The following is a 23,241-nucleotide window of genomic DNA, read 5'->3' on the forward strand; positions in this document are numbered from 1 at the left end:
TCTAACCTTTATTGTTTGTTTTCACTGGATTAGCCTGTGATAGTACTCACATCCTTTATAATTGGCGGGATGGCCTCCTCCACACAATGCACAAGTGGCTGGTGTTTCCTTGGATTTTTTACAGCTTTCAGTACTGTGCTGCCCTCCGCATTTCACACACACGAATGGTCTGTTGCAATAAGACTTGGAATGACCATAAAGTTGACACCTCGTACACTGCACAATACCATTTTTGGTCTTATGAGGCGGTTCTATTTTGATGTTGACATTTTGCAGTCTTTCAATATTGTAGACTTCTTTGTTGTTGTTTGCTGGTTCAAGGTCAACGAAAAAGAGGTTTAAGGGTTGCTTGGTAGCTCTATGTCTGACATTTATGATGTTCCTCACTTTGTGTCCTAGATTGTTTAATTCAGATGCTATTTCTGCAGTTGGGATGGAGTTATGAAGATGTTTGATAACCACTCTGTAGGCACGATCTTCTTTCAGTTGGTAGCTGTGATAAATAATATTTTGTTCCTTTAAGTATCTAATTAGTTTTCGATAATTTTCAGCAATGTTGCAGTTGATCTTAATGGTGTTATTTGCTAAACTCGTCGTTGTATACTGTTCGTCTTCTAAGCAGTTTCTCAATTGTTTTACCATTTCTGGGTAGTTTGTTACTCCATATATGTATATTGGAGGAGGCTTGCTTATTTTCTTTTTAGTAGTATCTGCGTTTTGGCATTTGTTTTCTTCAACCGTCAATATGCTGTACCTGTTGTTGGTGGTTATTTTGTTGTCTTCTTGGATAGCTGCCTTTCTTGTAATATTCTTCTGTTTTTTACTTGTCGTTTGTTGCCATGAAATGTTATTGTTTTGCCTGCGTGCCGTCTGATTCAACTTCACTGGTCGATGACATTCTCATGATTTGTTGGGGGTTATGACCCTGCTGTGGTAGGTAAGTTGCTACAGTAGGCAGTGGTTGATACTGCATTTGCTGCAAGGCGAGTTGAGGAGCCGGTTCGTATGGTGGTTGATGGGGTACCTTACCAATGCAACTCGTATGTTGTGGTTGTATGATTTGTGGTGTATTTTGTATCATTTGCGAGAACTGGCCTGGATAGGCCGCTAATGGAAGGGGAGGATAGGAGTTCGTATACATGTTTTGTTGTTGTGGATTCATTGTTGTTCTGTGCTCACTTGATTACTTCGAATTTGCACATTGTTGTCACCAGTACACTTTTTGTACCGCTTAGGGCGCGGTCTGTTGAGTAAGTGTCGATCTTACATTATGAGTTAGTTTAATTGGTTTAACTCCTCGATGCTATGACTAGAAGGATTGAAAGTGTTGGTTTATCAGCCTTGTTTTATGACACACAATAATGAAGATCACTGGATTGATGACGCTTGAACTTTGTAACGATTGGGGCACTGTTCCGTACGTTTCCACTTTAACTCCGCACCGTGCCAGAGACAAGCAATATGCGTCCGCACGCTACGACTACTAGCTCCGAACTGTGAGTGTTTCTCGTGCACACGTACTGGGTGACAGGCTTGCTTGCGAACACACAATTGCAATTCAGGAGGAAGTTTGGAGTTCACAAAAAGCCAGTGAAATTGACTATACAGTCCTTGGCTCAGAAACTGGAAAGGACAGGGACACTTTTAAAATGTGGTAAAAACCGCTCAGAAATGCCAGAAGAAACGACTGCAATTGTGTGGGACAGGTTACTGCAGTCTCCCAAGAAATCATTACGACGTCTAAGCCAGGAAGCCAGGTATTCTTGTTCAACGTGTCAACGTGTTGCAAAGAAGGCGAATCTTCATCCCTATCAGATCACCAGTGTTCGGGAATTGGGTGATGTTGATAAAGATAAATGGGTACAGTACTGTTTATGGTTTCGGGAATTCATGCACGATAACCCCAGAATTTTGGATATCACTTGGTTTAGTGATGAAGCATGGTTTCACCTATCAGGATATGTAAATGCATAAAATTCCAGGATCTGGGCATCTGAAAACCCACATGAGATTGCTGAATCACCACTACACCCATAAAAAGTGGGTGTGTGGTGCGGCATTTCTGGTTTACGAATCATTGGACCGATCTTCTTCGACACGACCATGGACAGCACCTTATACTACCATATTTTTTACGATTTAGTGCAGCAGCTGGATGATGTGGAACTTACAAAGGGTTATTTTCAGCAGGATTCAGCGATGTGCCACATGTCCAACATGTCCATGGAACTGATTGAGAGCTTCTTCCCTGATCGCATCATCTCTAAAAAGATGTGGCCCCCAAAATCTCCCACCTTACCAGCCCGGATTTTTTTCTCTGGGGTTTACTGAAGGACAGGGTGTATGCAAACAAACCGCATATGTTACAGGATTTAAAGGACAACATTTCAGCTGAAATCAGGAACATCACTGAAGAAACGCTGCAGCGAATCACGGCAAATATACAAGCGCAGATGGAGGCACTTTCAACACCTGCTCTGATCACGGCACACAATCCAAGATAAGATATGTGTAAATTACTTTAATATCTGTATGGTATATTTTATATTACAGCTCATTTCGTTGGGCTGGTTCTATATGAATCACCCTGTACTACCACCCATCTTAATTAGTCCCTCTTTAATTTTAACAGATACTTTGTTCTTCTGGCAGAGGACCCTTGTATCAGCAATTTTGCCAGTTTGAGTCCAGTTACAGATTCCCAGTGTTTTTTATGATTTCTGTGTGGCCAGTCCCTGATCGCTTTCTCAGCAACTCCTACTGAGATGCCGCAAGCTGGTTCAGGTCCTATGAACAGCTGTTCAGATCCCGTTCTTGCCAGCTGATCTGCAGTTTCATTACCAACAATACCCTCATGACCTGGCACCCATATCAGTTGACCTCTGTTATGTTTGGCCAGTCATATGAGGGATACATCCCAGCACTATTGGTATGCCAATCTGCTTGGTGGACCACAAAGGGCCACAGTGCTGCCTGAAGCAGATACTGCCCTATCATTTTTGAAGTAAGGCAAAAACACCATAAAGTGAAGTGCATCAGCTGAAATTTACAGTAGGTATCCACCCATTGCAAACAGTAAATAAATATGATGCATTTCAAAATAACTTCTCAGTTTGTTCAGTTAGTGGGGTGATTATTTGGGTCATGATGACACATGTCTGCTGGGAATATGTAGCATCAAATGAGATATTCAAAGATAATCACAACAGTATAGGAGGGATAACAAAGGAAGCTGATTTGTATCTAATATCTGTTATCATCAAGCCATTGCTCGCATCATGGTATCTATGTAATTGCTTCAATGTTACAAAATTCCTTCAAGAAATATGTTCAGATCTCAGTTTTTGGGCCAGTGATCTATTTAATGAAGTCCTAAAATCTGCATAGAGGGACACAAAAATTCAGGAAAAGCTTAGATGGAGAACTAGTCTTGATTTGGATAGCAGTACTTCAACATCTGCTGCATGTGATAATGTGATACTTACTTTCACAAGGTAGTCAAACAACCGTGCATAGATGCCTTTAGCCAATGCATCTCTAGTATACAAAGCTTGCTCTACATTGAGCGTCACATCAATTGTATCTGACTGTGCTCCCCACTTGCTGTCAAACCTTCGGCTAGTCAGTTTGCTTTGCAAATGATTCTGGTCCACCTCAAATAAGAATGAAGGAAATGCAAGTGCTGAAAGAAAAATACCATCTACATTACACTACAGTAACATTTGTGCATGCCATGTGCAAGGCCATGTCTAGCCAGTACTGCATGACAATATAAGTAATGTAGGGCATTCTACCACATCCTTCTTGCGGACATTTGCCTCTACCATAGGAAAAAAAAGAAGTAAATATATCCAGGTACCAGGCCATGAAGGCCCATAGAGTTGTGAGACATTGAGGGTCCCACACTATCTAGACAATCGGCTCAAAGATGGCGTTAAGGTTGTCAGCCTTATGTGCCGGCCGCGCTTTAGTCCCCAGGAAAATTATTTAATTCCTGGTACTCATTTCTGTTAGAGGCTGAGTAAACCCCAGGGCCTAGTGCGGCTACAAGGATTAGGTCAACTGAAAAAAATCCAATGACCTCATCAGGACTTGAACCCGCATAAGCCCTCAACCAATTATGCTACCGCGTGGGCCCCCTCTACCACAGATACACATTAAAATTCTACTACTTTGAAGAGTCTCCACATCAAGATCATAGTCTTCTGAACTGTGAAATGGGACACTACGTGTTTTAGCAAATAGGCACCAAAGTTTCTGAGGAAATTGCTCCCTTCATCTTCATGATAAAAGAATAAACCTTGAAGATGGAGGCAGCAGGTTCATCCAAAATTTTGATTCCTGTCTACCAAAATACATGGCATCACATGCCTTAAGACTATTAATGTAACACACAATGCAGTAAAAACCTCAATCTCATATATTTCCAACTCATTTACTTTCTGTGCACTTTTCTGTCTACTGCAACAGAATGGAATTGAATCAAAACCTGTGCCTGGGATGCATAAGTACAGATATATCTCCTGCAACATATTCACAGTGAAACTTTTCTGTAAAGTTTAGCTTTTTTATGAATAAAATTATTTCAATTAGAACCAACCCACTAGCAAATCCCACTTACACATAAACAGTGTTACTGTTAGTAGATAATATTTAAAAAGTTATGTTACTGAAACAAGGGAACAGAAAGTTCTTGTTGGAAAAAGCTTCAATTTTTGCAAACGTTTATACACTAATTCCAAAAATGAAAGGTAAGACTGTCTCTGTGTTTAGTACTACACCTGTTCCTTCCTCCATGCATGATGCATACAGTAAATGCTCCTTCTGAATGAATTTATTCATCCATACCAAATCCTACTTATTGCAGTTTTAAACATATTTTATATTTTCCTGAGAAGAAAATAAGAAAATAAAAAATTATGAACTAAATGGCAACACTTATTGTGATTACCTCACAAGGTTGAGTGATGAGATTCAGAAGAGAAAATTAGGAAGTACTAATTTCAGCAACTCTACTTATATATATATACCCACCATTCTGATCTTGTATCTCTGAATAGTTGCCCTTCTCCAAAAACATGACATTACCAAGATGGAGGATACCTGCAACTGCTTGTAAGATGTTGCTTTGTTCCTGGTCTGTCAGACCCATTACATTCATTGCTGTAACACGTAATCATACAATTATAATGATAACTTACTCATAGATCCAACAATAAAAACATCACCACAGCACTGTTCAGTTTCTCAAAAAACAGTCTTGTTGTAAAAAAGGTATGGGACTGATACTACAGGTCACTACATGCCTCGACATTCTTGAAGAGACATAGATCCATAATTTCTTAACCTTCAGCACTAGATGGAGGTGAGTGGTTAATGTCACAATCCTGGCAGCTTCAACCCTGGGAAGGGGCACCTGGATATCCAACAGGTAGGAGTCTGAGTGTACCCCAGAGCCAGACTGGATATAATGACAAAAAGAAACTCTACCTCCATTGGCAATCAACCTCCAATTCTCTGGTCATCCAGCCCACATTCTAGACACTATACTGACTAAACCATCCTGGCATTCTTAATGTCAGCATCAGTCTGTGGCATATGGTCAGCTTCATGACCAGGCTGCTCTAAACCCAGGGAAATAACTCCTGGTACCCACTAGAAAAGCAGTTACATGGGCCCAAAGCCAATGTGTATGTGATGGCAAAGAGATAAATACCTACTCTTGTGTATGTGGTGTCAAAGAGATAAATACCTACTCTTGCTAGGAATTCAACCCCAGTCATCTACAAGGTGTGTCCCAAAAGTCATGAAATATATATATATATTTTTTTTATTTATTTTTTTTTTCCCACAGACTCTCCCATGCCTGGTACGCCCCCTCAAAGGCCTCGACGGGAACCTCACTGAAAGCTATCCGCTTGGATAGCCTGAATGCTTTCAAAACGGCGTCCTTTGAGTGCAGTCTTGATCCTTGGGAACAAAAAGAAGTCGGCCGGAGCTAGGTCAGGGCTGTAGTGTGGCTGCGACAGCGTTGCCACATGGTGCTTTGCCAGGAGCTAACGGACAAGCAGAGACGTGTGGCTGGGCGCAATGTCATGACGCAGCCGCCAGTTAGCACAACGGTTTTTGGAATGTTCAGAGTGTCAGCTAACAACCAGACAGTCATTCGACTGTCAGTATTCAACAAATCACGCACGAGTCACATTTTCATTGGTTTGGCTTGCTGATGGCCGTCCAGAGCGGGGGTCATCTTCCACTCCTTCCTGGCCCTCCTTAAACTTCTTCACCCACCTTGTAACTTGCACATATGATAGAGCAGACTCCCCATAGGCTTGCTTAAGAAGTTCGTGAGTTTCGGCAGCTTTTTTGTTGAGCTTCGTGCAGAACTTGACCGCCCAACGCTGTTCGAAAGTATCCGCCATCGTGCGCCGTGACATGGTCACAAAACACAGGTGCACTAAATCAGCGATACTGACGCCTCCAATGCTCAAGCAGACTGACCTTGGGCGCTCTGTGAAGCTAAAGGCCCTTCCCCCCCTAACCCAACTGGTTCCAGCACTTTCCGCACGGGAAAGAAATATATTTCATGACTTCTCGGACACACCTTGTAATGCAGTCACTATATGAACTGAGCTACCCACCTACCTTGGTGAGCTCAACAAAATAATAAATATTGGCTGACATCTATCACCTACCTTTCAGCGTTTCTTGAAAATCATGGGCATCATTGGTTCCCTCTACTTTGTGACTACCACCATAGCTGAGATAATGGTAGTAGTCTAACTGGCATAAACCAAAGTCTTCTGTAAAATGAATGCCAAGTTTAATTATTTTTATTAAGAATAGCTTCAAGAAACTAAGACTAAGATACCACGCCACCAATTCCATCTGAATCCACTGAATAACACCTGAGGTTTCTTCACGACTTACAATTAGAGGTGTTTTTGTAAGTCATGCCAGTACTTTCCTTTGACATAACACCACATTCCACATGAATTTCCTGTTGAGGTTTACAGCTCCTTCTAGCATCCAAAACCTGCTTCTCACCTATTTGAGTGCCTTGTGATAGCTTTATCTAATGAGGCCCTACCACAGGCACTCTTTCCCTCCAAATTTGGCCTGCCTCTGAAATGCTGTGGCTTGTATATTCAGACAATGGAGACACCCAAGGAAAGTACCCCCATGTTGATATAACATCGTCACAAAACTTCAGAGCCATAATATAGGATGTCCAGATGAAAGTTACCCAAAATAAAAAATGTATATCTCACAAACTAACTGTCATACACACATCCGGTTTATGTCATCAGAAAGGAAAACCCTGAATACCCGGCTTACCTGCATATGCTGCCACATTTTTTTCACCATGTTAGGAATCATCTGGCCAGAGAGATGGCTGGGATATGAATTGGCAGATGTGGACCAATCACTTGGCCTCCTAGGTCACCAGAATTAACACCAGTGAATTTTTTCTTGTTGGGTTATGTGAAGAATATTGTCTACCAGGTTAAGATCAACGACCTTCAACACCTGGAAGCCCGCATAAGGGGCACTGTGGCTGTGGTAACACCAAACTTCAAGCCTGGATATTTGTCATGCCACCAAGGGAGCCCACATTTAAATTTACCGAGAAAGTTATACTATACGCAGAAAAAACTTTGATAGTTTCCTTTTGTAATGGTGTAACCAATTAATGTGTATAATAAATTCTTTCTGAGATATAATGACTTTATTTTGGGCACCTTTCATCCGGATATTCTGTGTTTATAAGTAACAGAATAATCTGAGATTCCCTATACAAAGCACCATTACAAAGCTTCATTGTGTATCCTTTGGGGTGGAGGTATTCGTTCTCATTTTGAACCTAAATCTTACATTTAAAAAACATCCATTTAAGGTTTCTTTGAGTTCAATTGACTTGAACACTAAACCTATGAAAATTTTTAATGGAGTAAGTTATCCTTGAGAATAAATGACTTTGTCTCATTGAAATTGAATCTTAAAGGAGCGCAAGCCTTAAAATATGAAACATTAAACAGAAGTTCCACTGCATATGAGGTCTGACAATAAAGTCTGCAAGCTCCCGTGAGCCTGCTATGGCAGCAGTGGACAGAAGTACTTTGAAGGCAACCACAAGGATATTCAGCAATGAGGTATGTAGCACTTTTACTGCAAAGAGTTTGAGAACTTTATTGTCAGACCATGTACTGCTCAGGAATTACTTACTCTTCATATTAACAGATGCACCTGTACAAAGCTGATAGAATATATGGAAATTTCTTTCTCCAAGATTCTGCATAGTCACTCTCGATTTTTCTAGTAAAAAGTTTGAAATGCGACCCCCTTCTGGTTGTCCTCCATTTCCAAATAGAATTTCTACATATTTGCCCTGAAAATAAAATCCAAGCAAAATGCACCAGAGATATTAACAATTCTTTGACTCCAAAACACTGATTCAATGTAATATTAAGTATTATGCTGGAAGATATGGAGAACTGATTGTGCCACTAAAGATTATACTCAAGTACAGAGTGGATAATGTTCAGTCCAGTGTGACATACAAGTTTACAGCACTTCAGTCCTGAGGACTGAACATTATCCACCCTGTAATTAATAGTGTGACGGACCTGAATAAGACAAATCAAATTATACTCAATATTCACCCAAACTGAAATACTTAGTAATGCACTCTTCAAGTTTTATAAATTATAAACACAATTATGCACATAGTTTTATCCCACTGCCTCTGAAATGCTGTATAATTTCTAAGCTTTAAGATAAGCAGCACTCATCAGCATCCTCTGTCAATGTTAATCACCCCCCACTCAAGTTACTTAACATATGGGTACGGACAGCCACTGATGTGGCAATATCAAACAGACAACATAAAAACGCCCCTCCAATTTACAAAGAAATTATGCACAATACTGTGGCGTATTGGGTGTATAACGCGACAAATAACTTCACGCCGTATTTGATATAGTGAATTTTATTTCACATTCGCACTTACAATCATACAATTGACAGTTTTAGAACTACTGCTATCTGCAGTATCACAAATAGTACACTCCAAATGCCACAATACAACTGACTGGTTGCTGGCTAACTCGGAACTAACTCGGAGGTAGCTCGAGTACTAACTGTGAATAGCCTTCGCTGCTCCTCATGTAGCCTCGATCGGACAATACAGAAAACGGCCACGTAATAAGCACCCTTGTTGCCTGGCGCTGTGTTGCTAGCAACGCTAGCGGTAGTAACCGCTGTTACTACCGTCGTCTCTCGCAATCCTGTTTACCCACGCTGCCTAGCAACCCACGGTACCCTTGGTGACGTCATCGCTGTTGACTCGCGTTGCATAGCGACCAGGATGCTAGGACTCGGCTAACTTCGGCTCACTTCAGCTTCACTCGGCGCATCACAGCTGGCGGGGGGGGGGCGTCATCCATAGCTCAACATGTCACAATACATTACCACTTTCAGGACTCAAACAAAGAGTACATTATGATACAAAACAAAGAATTCCTATATAAATCAACATTTTACATCTGCACAGCATGGTCTAGAATAAAGTTGCAAGAAGATGAAAGCATCAAGTGCCCATGTGCAGAAGATACATTTTGCTGTGTGTCTGAAAGAACAATAAGTTTCCTTGTGTATGCTGTTAAGTGACCTAAAAAGTGCAATGAATGTGTCCTAAAAAGTGTTTATCATGGAACATATTTTCTCTTCAAATGAAAAACGCTGCAACTGAGTCATGCTGACTTTCTCAGGGTGCCTCATTTCCAGAAAAACCACATTTCTCTATCCTTCATTCCCCAAATTTCATACCAAACAAATTGCTACAAGGGGAACTTCTAAATTAAAATATTTTTCATGAACCATACCAAGAAATCTACAGAACTTATAAAACAAATTTGAAATATGGCATACCCAGCAAACTACATTACACTATTCAATGAGCATCTGATTTGAAGCATACCTTCAACATGATGGTTCTCACAGTGATGTGTCACATTACAATGTAAAAATAATTTATCAATGTAATAAATTATCTGTGGCTCTACTATACTCTGGGCTATATCAAACTGGGCCATATTATGTAAGCAAGAAGACAATGCATCCTGGACATTAACCGCTATACTGTTCAATCAGATTCCTGATAAAGTGCAGATGTGAAAAAAATTAGACAGTAGACTCACTCAGTCTATAATTTTCAAATACATGACTCACTCTTATAACAGTTTATATACAGCTGGAATCATATATGTCCTGAGCTATTATTAACAGTAATATTTTAACTTAACCCTTCCGCGATGGATAGTATTTAAATCATTTCCTACCGCCAAACCGACGGGGTATTTAATTATTAAACAGAAAAATGCACTTATCCATGAAAAATTTAGTAACTCTCGCAAAAATTGGTATATTGAGATAAAATTTTCACAGAAATATTCATAAAGAAACGAAGAACAAAACTATATATATATTTTTCAATATAATTATGATAAATAATATTTTTTTACTCACTCGAACTGCTAAAAGTTGAGTTTGGTGTGGTAATCCTGAAAACACTGGTCAATACATAGCCCAACATCACAATCACTGCACCAGTACACGGTTTCTTTTCTTCTTTTGTTTTTTGTACACACTACACATCGCCTTTGTGGTCTAGCCTTTTTTCCTGATGGGGGAATTTTACTAATAAAATGTCTTTCACGAAGCCGGGGGATGGTGTTATCTGATGAATGACGTCGACCTTGTACTCTACGTGCTGCCTGCTCCTGGTCCGTAAACTTCAACAGCAACCCTTCTACCAGATTTACTCTGAATGCTAAGTGGTCTGTCAGTCTTTCCTGATTCTTGTTATAAATTATCATGGCATTTACCACTGTCGCATTCAAAAGGCGTCTGAAGAGTTTCATGTACCACTTATGAAGTCTTTTTCTTTCCACGTTGTAGTACTGTAAAAGCTGATCTTTCAAATCAACGCCACCCATCATTTCATTATAATCAATTATAATTTTTGGTTTTTTTATTTCTTTGTTTCTCTTTATATCTGTCTGTGTGTCGGCATTGTGAAATGTAGAGATCACGGAAACTGGTTTTTTGTCTTGCCACTTGAGAACAGTTATAGGACCTGCGTGCTGAGCTATGATCTCGCCCTTTCTCAACTTTGTGTTTTTTACAGTTGTTGGGACACCCTTTCTGTTCAACCTAAGGGTCCCAACACAGTCAGTGCCATGATTTTTTAATAATTTTGCTAACTGGGGGGAATTGTAATAATTATCCATCCATAGAGTATGACCTCTATGGAGGAGCGGTTCGACCAAATGTAGAACAACAGATGTTGTTTTATTGGTATTTTCTCTGATCAGTGAAGAATTTAGTTGGGTTTCGCTGCCAGTGTAAACAATAAATGACCATAAATACCCAGATTTGGAATCACAGAGTTCATAAGTTTTTATGCCGAATTTTGAAGCTTTCAGTGGCAAGTACATTTTGAATGCCAATCTCCCTTTCCATAGTGTAAGCGATTCATCAATACAAATATTTTGTCCAGGATAGAAGAGTGTCTGAAATTTTTCGTTGAGATGTTGAATGACAGGAAAAATTTTGAAAAGTCTTGTAGGTCCTAGGTAATTATCTTTCTTAGTATTGTCATTGAAATGGAGAAATTTACATATAAGCTGGAATCTGTCTCTCGAAATTACATCAGGAAATGCTGGAGTGTATAGTAATCTTTTCGTTGAAAAGTATGAATTTAGAGTTGGCTTATTGACTATACCCATCAGCAAGAACAAGGCTAAGACCACATACATTTCATTTAGTGTCACTGGTACCCACTGCCTAGCTGGAGATCTAAATGGAAAAACCCTCCCACATATAAATTGTTGCGCATAAGTGTTTGTTTCCTGAACGATATTGTTCACAAAATCCTCAGTAAAAAATAATAGAAATGTCTGTACTATATCGAGCACATTGACAGACTGATTTCTCGGGCCTGAATTTTCAGAAAACCGTTCGCGAACGCCATCATAATTATCCATATTTTGCCAAAAATAACTCTCGTCTGAATCCGCCACTGGAACCCTCGCCACTATTTCGTCGTCATCTTCAATACTAAGATCTTGGATAGCATCAACTACAGCCTGATCTTCAATTTCATTATCACTGTTTTCACTACTATCCGAATATTCGAACTCACTAACTTCCGAGTCGTGAGCAAGGAACTCTTCTAGTTCATCGCCCTGTAAAACTTTCCTACTTGTAGAGGCCATGGTTATGGCGCGACTGAGAGAAGAAAGTGTTATGACATCATAGATTTCTGTATCATTCGTAAGTTTATTTTCTTAGGTTGCATTTGGTTCCAAGAAAAAAGGACCCTCTTGTTTGACTACTTCATTGTGTCAGCAGACTGTACAGCAACCCATTCAAGGAAAACCTTCGTCTGGGGTTTCAGTGAGTGACTCATATAGACAAGCAAAGACCATAGAGTCGAAAGATATATAGTTTTATACATTTTCCTTACTTAGAATTTGAAAAATTTCAATGAAATCTAGGCGCAGTGAGACAAAAGTACGAACTATTACACTAACGATACAAAATAAAAATACCGTGCTAAAAATTCGTCCAAAATAAATAACTCATATACCAATAGAAAGATGAAACCCTAGTCTATGTACTCCTGAAAAGAAAATTGGAATATCTTTCCTCGTTTTGTCAGCAACGTCCTTCAAAGCTAACACTGCGCAGGTCGGTGAACTGCACAGATGTCGGTGGCATACGATTATTTAAAGGGTCGGTGAAGCACACGGATGTCGGTGCGGAAGGGTTAATTAAAACAAAGGTAGCTATAAGAAGGCTGATGCAGAATTGAAAGATTTTTGTACTGCAATAACGCATACCCTTCGCAAAATTAGGACAAATGTTTCTTTAATTTACAACATTTAAGTCCATAATTAAAAACCCACATTGTAAACAACACAACCTTCCCCCAGTTGTAAACAATGGCCAGTGGTAGAGGAACAGCAGAGACAGTTGAAAGCGATTGTATAAGTACTACCCGATGATCGAGGTTTCACTGTGTTGTGTTACTGAAACTGAATAAAATGAAGTATTGAACTGCATTACTAATGAAAAATCCATGTAAATACAACACTTACAAATCTGCTGGAGTTATTATTGCGTACAGTCTTGGCATTCCCAAATGCTTCCAATAATGGATTTGACTCGAGGATAACATCCTTTATATGCTGAACTCTCGCACCTCCTCCTGATATTCTTGCAATGTATGACATAATGTATTTGGCTGCAACTGTCTTGCCAGCTCCAGACTCACCACTAAGTACACAAAGTGTATTCACATAAGAATACTGCCACTGCTTAAACATTAAACACTGTGCAGTTCAGCAACACATAAATTAACAATTATTCTCTACTAAGAACCGCATGATTATCTTTTGGTATAACATTACAATGCAATGCCTTAGCTATGCTGCTTATAGATATACACACATGTAGTTATATTAGTGAAGTTAATAACAAACATGTTTAATTCATATTTGGACAAATTTCTGTAGTTATGCAATAAGTCTGGTTTTGGTGAAAGGTTACTTTATGTTGGGAAAGATCAATTTAATTTAATTTACATTTGTTGGTGCTGTGTTAGCATATATAAATGAAACATTACTTTTCCAAGAAGTTTACTGTTATACGAATGCTAAACAGGCTCAAATATGCACAACTTATTCAGTCTTCTCTAGGTGTATGCTATATGACAGGTTGAAGAATATTATCACCATATTACAAAACTCTTCAGCCTTTTTTTTTATGATAACACCATGCATATAAGGGAAAATTTAAGGAAAGAACATCATTCAGATATCATCACAAGGAAAGCCAGAGTTCAGCACAGCTACCAGCATGAATCTCAAAGCCCATCCTTCAACAGCTGGCAGTTTCTAGTCTTCCCCTTTAATCGGTGGTTGCTACTGACAATGTGCCACATGGTAACAAAAGTTGACAAACAGCAAGTTAGAAAAAAAAACACATTTTTGTTCAACTGATTGCATATATGTGATATTTCTTTCTTTTCAAATACACTGAAGCCACAACTGGAAGAACAAATTCAAATCCATATCCATGATACGAGCATTTTACATTCCATTTCTTCAGTGTCATGGCCACCAAGTGCTTCAACTACCACCATAATATCCAAACTGAAATCTAATTCAAGTGATATACAAGTAGTCAGTAATAAAAGAACAAATGAACAATGTAACATTTAAGTTGCAGCAGGTTATAGAAATCTGCATGGAAAAAATTACTCTGACAGAAAATTGGAAACCATTGTGCAGAAAGGAGAAACAGCATTATATTGTAACATCCTGCTGCACATCACTTAGTGTTATATTTATTGGTTCCACCATCTCACATGCAACATGTTTTTCTTTAAAACTTATTAAAGGTTGAAGAAAGCAGTCTTCTGGGATGTGGCACCATGTAGATATTGTATTGTGACATGGATGGCGCAACGGGAAGTAGGGGTCACGTGAACTCTGCGGTCTCGCAAGTGATATCACATACCCCCACTCCTTCCTTCAGTGCACAACACTCGGTAAACACACCCTCCCGGGTGGTGACATAACAGAGGAGCAACTGTGTCATGCAACCATTGCCACAGTGACGTAACAAGGGATACCGCGGTTACTACACAGCAGTAAACAGCTCTCGACAGTGTTGCTAGGCAACCTGTAAACACGGCATCACGCAATAGCGGTAACTATCATGTAACTGTTTTCTGTGTTGTCCGTGCCAAGGTTAAATAAGGAGCAGCGAACACTATTCAGTGAGTGAGGACTGAGCCAGTTATGAGTGAGTGAGTTACTAGTAAGTAACGAGTAACCAGTCAGTTGCAATCTAGCAGTCGACAAGTTGAGTTGTATCGAGCGCATGGCAGTGACTACAGGAGAAGTATTTGTGATACTGCCGATGGCAGTAATTGTGTAACTGTGAGAGTGAGTGTTCATAAATTCGCTATATCAAATAAGGCGTGAAGTTACTTGTCGCATTATACATCCAACACGTGACAATTTAGTGTCAGATGTGCTTTAAGAACTTGAACATGCCCTGACAAATAATCGAATTTACAAGTGCATCAACTATTATACTCCCACATGATTGAGATGGAAGAAATGACTGAACGCCTGCTGGCGAAAATGGACACCAACTACAAAGCCTGGCGAGAAGAGATGGTCGCAGAAAGAGAAGCCTTCTGAGTAGAAATGAGAGCCATCGAAGCAAAGACGGCCGCCATGCGAGACAAAATGGTGGAAACGAAACCTGAGGTGACACAAAAAGAAAAAGTCCCCAAGGAAGATGACGTTGTGCAGCCAATCAAAGGATAGAAGAGGCGGTATAGGGGCAAGGAGCAAGCTGCAGGGTGATGCGAGGAGCCAAAGGAACTGACCCGAGGAATTTGTGGATCCTGGAGGAAGTTGGCTGCCGCCTGCAGGAAGGTATCCCGTCATGCAACAGTGGCATGACCTAGGAGAGATGCCTCCAAGAGAGAACGGACCCCAAATCAGGATGGGTGCCAGAAGAAATGTGTCTCGCCGATCCTGGAAGGATGACCCACCGTGCAGCAGTGGCACAACGCAGGAGAGATGCCTTCAAGAAGGAAACTACCCAGGGAACCTTCGGATTCCGGAGAAAGGAATTGACCGTCAACAATTGTCTGCATCATCTCTGCAAGCAGCCTTATGACAAGTCTCAACCATTGCGGGATGACCGTAGCAGTGAAAAGAAACCAGCAGTGGGCACAATTGCACCACGGTCTCATACAAGCAAGTGGCGGGAAGACCAGGAGGAATGACAATGTCAGCGAGTGTAGGCCACACTGTTACGTCAACAAAGGGAACTTCTCAAGGAAGACATGATCAAGGATTGGACACTATGGTGGGGTCGCCCCCCCCCCAAAATGGAAAAGAAAATAACGGAGAGAGGAGGAGCCGGTAACGTAGAAGCAGCAGCCTCCCCAGGGAGAGTGAATGTGCGATGGATGAAAGTGAGGAGTGAATGTGATACAACTGGATCTTCTGGCACGTTAGCAGGAAACCGCTCGAGACGAGCTGGTCTTAGAGAAAGAGTGGATGAAGCGGTTGGAGAATGGACAATGAGAAGAAAAAGGAACGGGGATGTACCGTTAGGCTGTTCGGGACGAACAACCTTTAGAAGGGAGCAGTGTGACATGGATGGTGCAACAGGAAGTAGGGATCACGTGAACTCTGCGGTCTCGCAAGTGACGTCACATACCCCCACTCCTTCCATCAGTGCACAACGCTCGGTAAACACACCCTCCCCCACGATGACGTAACAGAGGAGCAACTGTGTCAGGCAACCATTGCCGCAGTTACTACACAGCAGTAAACAACTCTCGACAGTGTTGCTAGGCACCCTGTAAACACGGCATCACACAACAGCGGTACCTATCACGTAACTGTTTTCTGTGTTGTCCATGCAGAGGCTAAATAAGGAGCACCGAACACTATTCAGTGAGTGAGGATTGAGCCAGTTATGAGTGAGCTAGTTACTAGTAAGTAACGAGTAACCAGTCAGTTGCAATCTAGCAGTCGACGAGACGAACTGTATCAAGTGCATGGCAGTGACTACAGGAGAAGTATTTGTGATACTGCCAATGGCAGTAATTGTGAGATTGTAAACTGTGTGATTGTGAGAGTGAGTGTTCAATAAATTCGCTATATCAGATAAGGCGTGAAGTTACTTGTCGCATTATACACCCAACATGTGACAGTATTAACCAACATTTCAGAGGAATGTATTGGCTCAATCTTCAGGGTAGAAGACAAGAAGAAATCTGCGAGAGAACCAGGGTGAGCAGGTGCAACAGACTGAGTCCAGTCAAGTAAACCCAGCTGTATAAGAGTAGGAAGAGAAGTGAGAGGGCCTCCATGGGGAATTGGTAATTGATTGTAATCAAGAGAAATTGTAACCAAAGTGCTAATAAATCCAATCGTCCAATCTAGAACCCATTATATTTTTCACGCATTCCCCCCCTACAAGTGGCATTATTTAATAATTCTAATACAGGGTGAATCGTATAGAACCGGCCCGATGAATTTGCTAATAATTCAGCAGGTGATGCATATAACCGCTCACAATTATGACATAATAATCCGTGGACCATACTGAGTTGAATGGTGTGCGCATGATCCGGCAAGTGGCAGCCCTTATGCTTCAAGGTCAAGGACAGCCCGAAACGTGTCTGCAGTGTATAGGCAACAGTCATGGAGTACACCGTTGAACAGCGAGTGTTTCTCGTGCACACATACTGGGTGACAGGCTCGATTGCGAACACACAAATGGAATTCAGGAGGAAGTTTGGAGTTCGCAAGAAGCCAGCGAAATCGACTATACAGTCTTGGCTCAATAATTGGAAAGGACAGGGACACTTTCAAGTGAATGTGGTAAAAACCGCTCAGAAATGCCAGAAGAAACGATTGCAATTGTGCGGGACAGGTTACTGCAGTCTCCCAATAAATCATTACGACATCTAAGCCAGGAAACTGGGTGTTCTTATTCAACATGTCAACAGGCTACAATGAAAGCGAATCTTCATCCCTACAAGATGGCCAGTGTTCAGGAATTGGGTGATGTTGATAAAGATAAACGGGTACGGTACTGTTTATGGTTTCGGGAATTCGTGCACGATAACCCCAGAATTTTGGATATCACTTGGTTTAGTGATGAAGCATGGTTCCTTCTATCAGGATATGTAAACACACAAAATTCCAGGATCTGGGCATCTGAAAACCCACATGAGATTGCTGAATCACCACTACACCCACAAAAAGTGGGTGTGTGGTGCGCCATTTCTGGTTTACGATTCATTGGACCAATCTCCTTTGACACGACCGTGGACAACACCTTATTCTGCCATATTTTTTACGATTTCATGCAGCAGCTGGATGATGTGGATCTTACACATGGTTATTTTTAGCAGGATTCAGTGACGTGCCACATATCCAACATGTCCATGGAACTGATTGAGAGCTTCTTCCCCGATCGTGTCATCTCTAAAAAGATGTGGCCTCAAAAATCCACCAACCTTACCAGCCCGAATTTTTTTCTCTTGGGTTTACTGAAGGACAGGGTGTATGCAAACAAACTGTGTACGTTACAGGATTTAAAGGACAACATTTTGGCTGAAATCAGGAACATCACTGAAGAAACACTGCAGCAAGTCACAGCGAATATGCAAACGCGGGTGGAGGCATGCCTACTTGAAAACGGCGGACACTTTCAACACCTGCTCTGATAATGGCACATAATCCAAGATATGTGTAAATTACTTTAATATCTGTATGGCATATTTTATATTACAGCTCATTTCATCGGGCTGGTTCTATATAAATTACCCTGTATAATTTTTATATACCTTAATACCCGATTATGTTTTCTGTGGCTATGCTATACATATTAAACTAACTTGTTTTTCATCTGGGAATTTTAATGAAAAAAGGCTCATAAAAATTAAAAGAATAAAATTGGATGATGGTGTCTGGGGACAGGCATAATGTTTACAGCTAACGGAGTATAGGCCTAAATGATGCCTGAATGTGCTCAAGGTCAAGTTCACAAATTCATGCTGGTAACTGTACCTAACGTGCTGAGGTATATTAAATTAAAACTGGAATGATAATTGCAACAACTCACCTGATTATTACACACTGACTTTCATTATCTATTAACAAGTTCCTATACATATCATCTGCCAGAGCATATATATGTGGTGGATTCTCGTATGGTGCCTGGAAATAGTGACATTATTTCAACATAAGGATAGATCATTTAGCATAAAATACATATCTGTGGCTGGTTACAAATAACATTCTAAATTCCATAATCAATGTGTCCACAGATTATGAGAAAGATTATCCAAAACATGTATCCTTATGAACCATAAAACTTATATCCTCCAACATATTTTACCAGCTATTCCTTGCTACCATAGTACAAGAACTAGTTTACATCCTAAAGTAAAGTTAGACACAAAGCAAAAATTAAGATTAAGGAATGTCCTCTAAGATGAAGAACTGGATGATGTCAGTGCTAGATATAAACTTCGCCATACAATTCTGTTCAATGGCTAAATGGTCTACAGACTTAAAAACTTCTATATAAACTGACATTCCTGGCTCTTGAGCTTAAAATTGTGTTCTCTTCTCATCTCCCAGTCATATGTGCTGAGAGTGAACTAACTTCACGATGCTTCGACAGATTGTACACCATAAGGTGGCAGGTCTCCTGCACATACAGGCTCATTTTCTTCATCATTCCATCAGCTGTCTCAGCTTCAATGCCGTATGAAGTTTCCTGATATGGAAACTTTTTTTCTCTACTAAGCTCAAGAAGCTTGATAAAATACTTACAGCTCCTTGATAGATTTCCACTTCTTTCTCCCCAAAATAAGGCATCTGTTTGAAAGGATTTACAGAAACAAGGACTGGGCCTATGCATGTCTGAGACACAGTTAAGGAATGTCTGTAACATCTTTGAATATAATTCTGAAACAACAAAATGCTGGAGTAAAACAGGTAGAACACTTTCAGCCTAACAGAGACAAAAATTTACATCCACTGACAAAACAACAGAGAGCTAATACAAAAAGATATTACATAAGCTAAGATCTGCGGCCATTCTTTCAGAACACCTGCAGTCGTAAGCACTGATGGGACAGCTCAAATGCAGCATATGGCCAAAAATGGTGGGTTATATCAAACTGCAAGTCAAGTAGAAGTCAAGGACCTTATAAATTAGATGCATGCCAAAAAAATGATTTTGTAAAGCCAGGGTTCCTTATGCTCCACCTGAAGCAATTGATGCATAAAGAGTACATCCTGCAGAAACACTCAACTTACTCTCAAGTTCATCTGATGTTGATAATTTAAACAACTGAAGACCACACATTAGGGCTCATCCATCAATCAAGTACCAAATTACAATACTCAACTGTTTACCTAATTAACATACACAATAATAACGAAGTTTGCAGGTTATAGAAGATTTAAAAGGTTTCCTACATTAACAATTCGAAATTTGTAAGATCTGAGGTTTTCACGGCAGTGACTATGAAGAAAGCAGTCTTCTGAGATGTGGCGCCCTGTAGATATTGTGTTAACCGACGTTTCGGAGGAATGCATTGCCTCCATATTCAGGTTAGCACCTGCTTATGCTGGTTCCTCACTCGCAGATTTTCTTTTTTTTTCTTCTACCCTGAAGATGGAGGTGATACGTTCCTCCAAAATGTCAGTTCACACAATATCTACACGGCACCACATTCCAGAAGACTGCTTTCTTCAATCTGAAATTTATGTGGAACACAACATGACTATGTCCAGCTGCAATATGTCTAAGATACAAAGCATATGAAGATACTTTCTTACAAGAGCATCGCCTCATCCCCAGAGGAATTAAAATCGGCAATGTCACTCCCCAGGCCACTCAAACTGGCTGATTTTAACAGACAAAACTCATTACATAATCTACATGGTCCAGTGACATACGAGTAATAATGCAAAGCAAAAGTATTTCTTGAAGACCTAACAGTCATTCCAAAAATTGAAATTATTCATGGACTAATTCCAGGGGGCATGGATAAACCTGTTAAAAATGTGACAACTCATTACAATCATCACACAAGCCTGCCATACACCGTGTTCTGAGCTACTTCAATCCAGCTAACACCTTCCAATTTATTTCACTATTTATCTATCTATATATACATAAAACTATATACAGATTTTCATTTATAGAAATGTTGTCTGTAAGACACTTTCAATTCTTCAGGTGTGAAAATGTGCTCATTTAGAACGTTATACACCACAGCATCACTTATTAATATGTTGAAGAGACTAACTTCTGGGACATAATGCCAAATAAAGTGGTAGCCTGGCATCGAATCACACAAGATAGTATTCTTCACAGTCGCCGCTGTGAGAACCTAAAATCCAGCAGTTAAAATATTCATTCATTCATTTATTTCACTTTCTAATTGATCCTGATACAGGCATAATACAAGCCATAGGATATAGAATGAGTGACAAGATCAAAATTTAAGTTAAAATAATTAATTGAAACATGTCAAAAACAAAAAACAAAACAAACACACATGCAAACAATTATAAAGCATAAAGCGGACATACATAAACAAATTTACATCGGATACAATAAATATCAAAATTCTAATTCTGGTTCACTTCATTAATAAAATTGACAAAATTATGTGAGATAAGACAATATTCCAATACAACAATTGATAACAGTAAACCAGATACAATTTAAACAAGCTGTATGCTAAGGCATGAGTCAAAGTTATAAAAATTCATTATATAATATAAAATTTATAGTAATATTTCATCAAAACATAAAATTATATTCATCTAATTCATTCTATATATCAGGTAAAATTCCAATTCCATAGATCCATCCATAGGATGAAAGCGTCAATGTCATCCTTAACACCAAATTTCACCATCAAAGAACTCCTTCAATGAATAAAAGGAATTCAATAAAAGATAATTTTTAGGACATTTTTAAATTGGATCCTATCCTCTGATAATTCCTTTATGTAGGGAGGTAGATGATTAAATGCTTTAATAGCCATATAATAAGAACCATTTTTATAGATTGCCAACCTTGGTAGTGAAAGGTGAAAATTATTTTTATTTCTAGTATTAAGATCATAAATCTCAGAGTTTGTTTTGAATAGAGAAGCATTATCAATTACAAATTTTAATAATGAAAAAATATACTGAGAATAGAACGGCAATATTTCTAGTTTTCTGAACAGGTCCCTGCAGGAGTCCCTATTTCCAGAATTCGTAATAATTCTTATAACCCTCTTTTGTAGTTTAAATACATTGCTACTATGTGAGAAATTCCCCCAAAAATTATACCATATGACATAACTGCATGGAAATACGAGAAGTAAATCATTCTCAAAGATTCTTGAGATACAAAGGGTCTTAGGAATCTAATAGCGTAGCATGCCTTGCACAATTTAGCCTTAAGTCCATCTATGTGGTCCTTCCATGACAAGGAATTGTCAAGAGTGATACCTAAAAACTGAGTGTTTGTAACGTTAGGAATATGTTTATTTTTATAGCTAATATCTATAGGAGTTGTTAATGCATTGGTGGTTCGAAATTGCACATATTGTGTTTTATTATAATTTAATGATAATAAGTTAGAGTTAAACCATATGTTCAATTGTTCAAATACAAGAGTGAGATCGTTTGTAAAGTTTACTATATTGGGATTACTGACGATGATACTAGTATCATCGGCAAATAAAACTGGCTTAGAAATATTATTTACAACTTTGGGTAAATCATTTATGTAAAAAAGAAAAAGGATTGGGCCAAGGATGGAATCTTGAGGTACACCACGCTTAGCCCTACCCCAATCTGAAAAAGTATGAGAACATGTTTGATCATCATCATCAATGCAGACTCTTTGGTATCTATCATTGAGATATGATTGAATTAAGGCATGTGCATTATCTACAATTCCATAAGTTTTTCCATTAATAAGTTATGATCGACACAATCAAAGGCCTTCTCAAGGTCACAAAATAAACCTCCTACATTTGACTTATTGTTCAAGGCCTGGAGAACATCATTTAGCAATTTAAATGAAGGGTTTTCTGTTGAAGACTTTACTTCTAAATCCATACTGCTCAACAGATAGTATATTATTATTTTTATATGATTGGTAAGTCTTATGTATATCATTTTTTCAAATACTTTAGACAGGGAGGTCAACAAGGATATGGGTCTACAATTTTTTATATCTTTTTACCACCTTTTTTGAATAAAGGTTTAATAACAGAATATTTTAAACATGACGGAAAAGTGCCAGATAATATAGCCCTATTACAAATATAATTCAAGGGGGTTGCGATGAAAGGAGAGCATATTTTTAGAATTTTTACTGAGATTTCGTCATATCCGTAAGAATTTTTAGGCTTATGTGACTTAATTATACTTTCAATTTCTTTAGTCGTCGTATGATCGAATATTATATTTGGGTATGGATTCTTGAAAGTGCTATATAGGTAATCCATGCAGTTAGTATCACTTATCCCTTCCTTTTTGAAGTTAGAAGCTATTCTATCAGCTACTGATAGGAAGTGACTTTGAAAGGTATCCGCAATTTCTC

General features: G+C 39.3%; 1 protein-coding gene across 2 annotated transcripts in view; it reads right to left on the bottom strand.

Moving 5' to 3' along the window:
* LOC111871166 (unconventional myosin-Ie) overlaps nt 1–23,241 on the bottom strand; it is a 154,874-nt gene that overhangs the window by 124,233 nt on the left and 7,400 nt on the right. For both annotated transcript variants that reach the window (XM_033754129.1, XM_023864054.2), the window contains exons 3-9: nt 19,452–19,541; nt 18,736–18,830; nt 13,164–13,341; nt 8,227–8,389; nt 6,696–6,803; nt 5,035–5,163; nt 3,486–3,682 (exon numbers count right to left, since the gene is read on the bottom strand). In XM_033754129.1, coding sequence (XP_033610020.1) covers nt 3,486–3,682; nt 5,035–5,163; nt 6,696–6,803; nt 8,227–8,389; nt 13,164–13,341; nt 18,736–18,830; nt 19,452–19,541 — 960 coding nt within the window. The remainder of the gene's footprint in view (nt 1–3,485; nt 3,683–5,034; nt 5,164–6,695; nt 6,804–8,226; nt 8,390–13,163; nt 13,342–18,735; nt 18,831–19,451; nt 19,542–23,241) is intronic.

The sequence above is a fragment of the Cryptotermes secundus genome, unplaced genomic scaffold, assembly GCF_002891405.2.
Source record: "Cryptotermes secundus unplaced genomic scaffold, Csec_1.0 scaffold316, whole genome shotgun sequence".
NCBI classification, from domain to species: Eukaryota; Metazoa; Arthropoda; class Insecta; order Blattodea; family Kalotermitidae; genus Cryptotermes; species Cryptotermes secundus.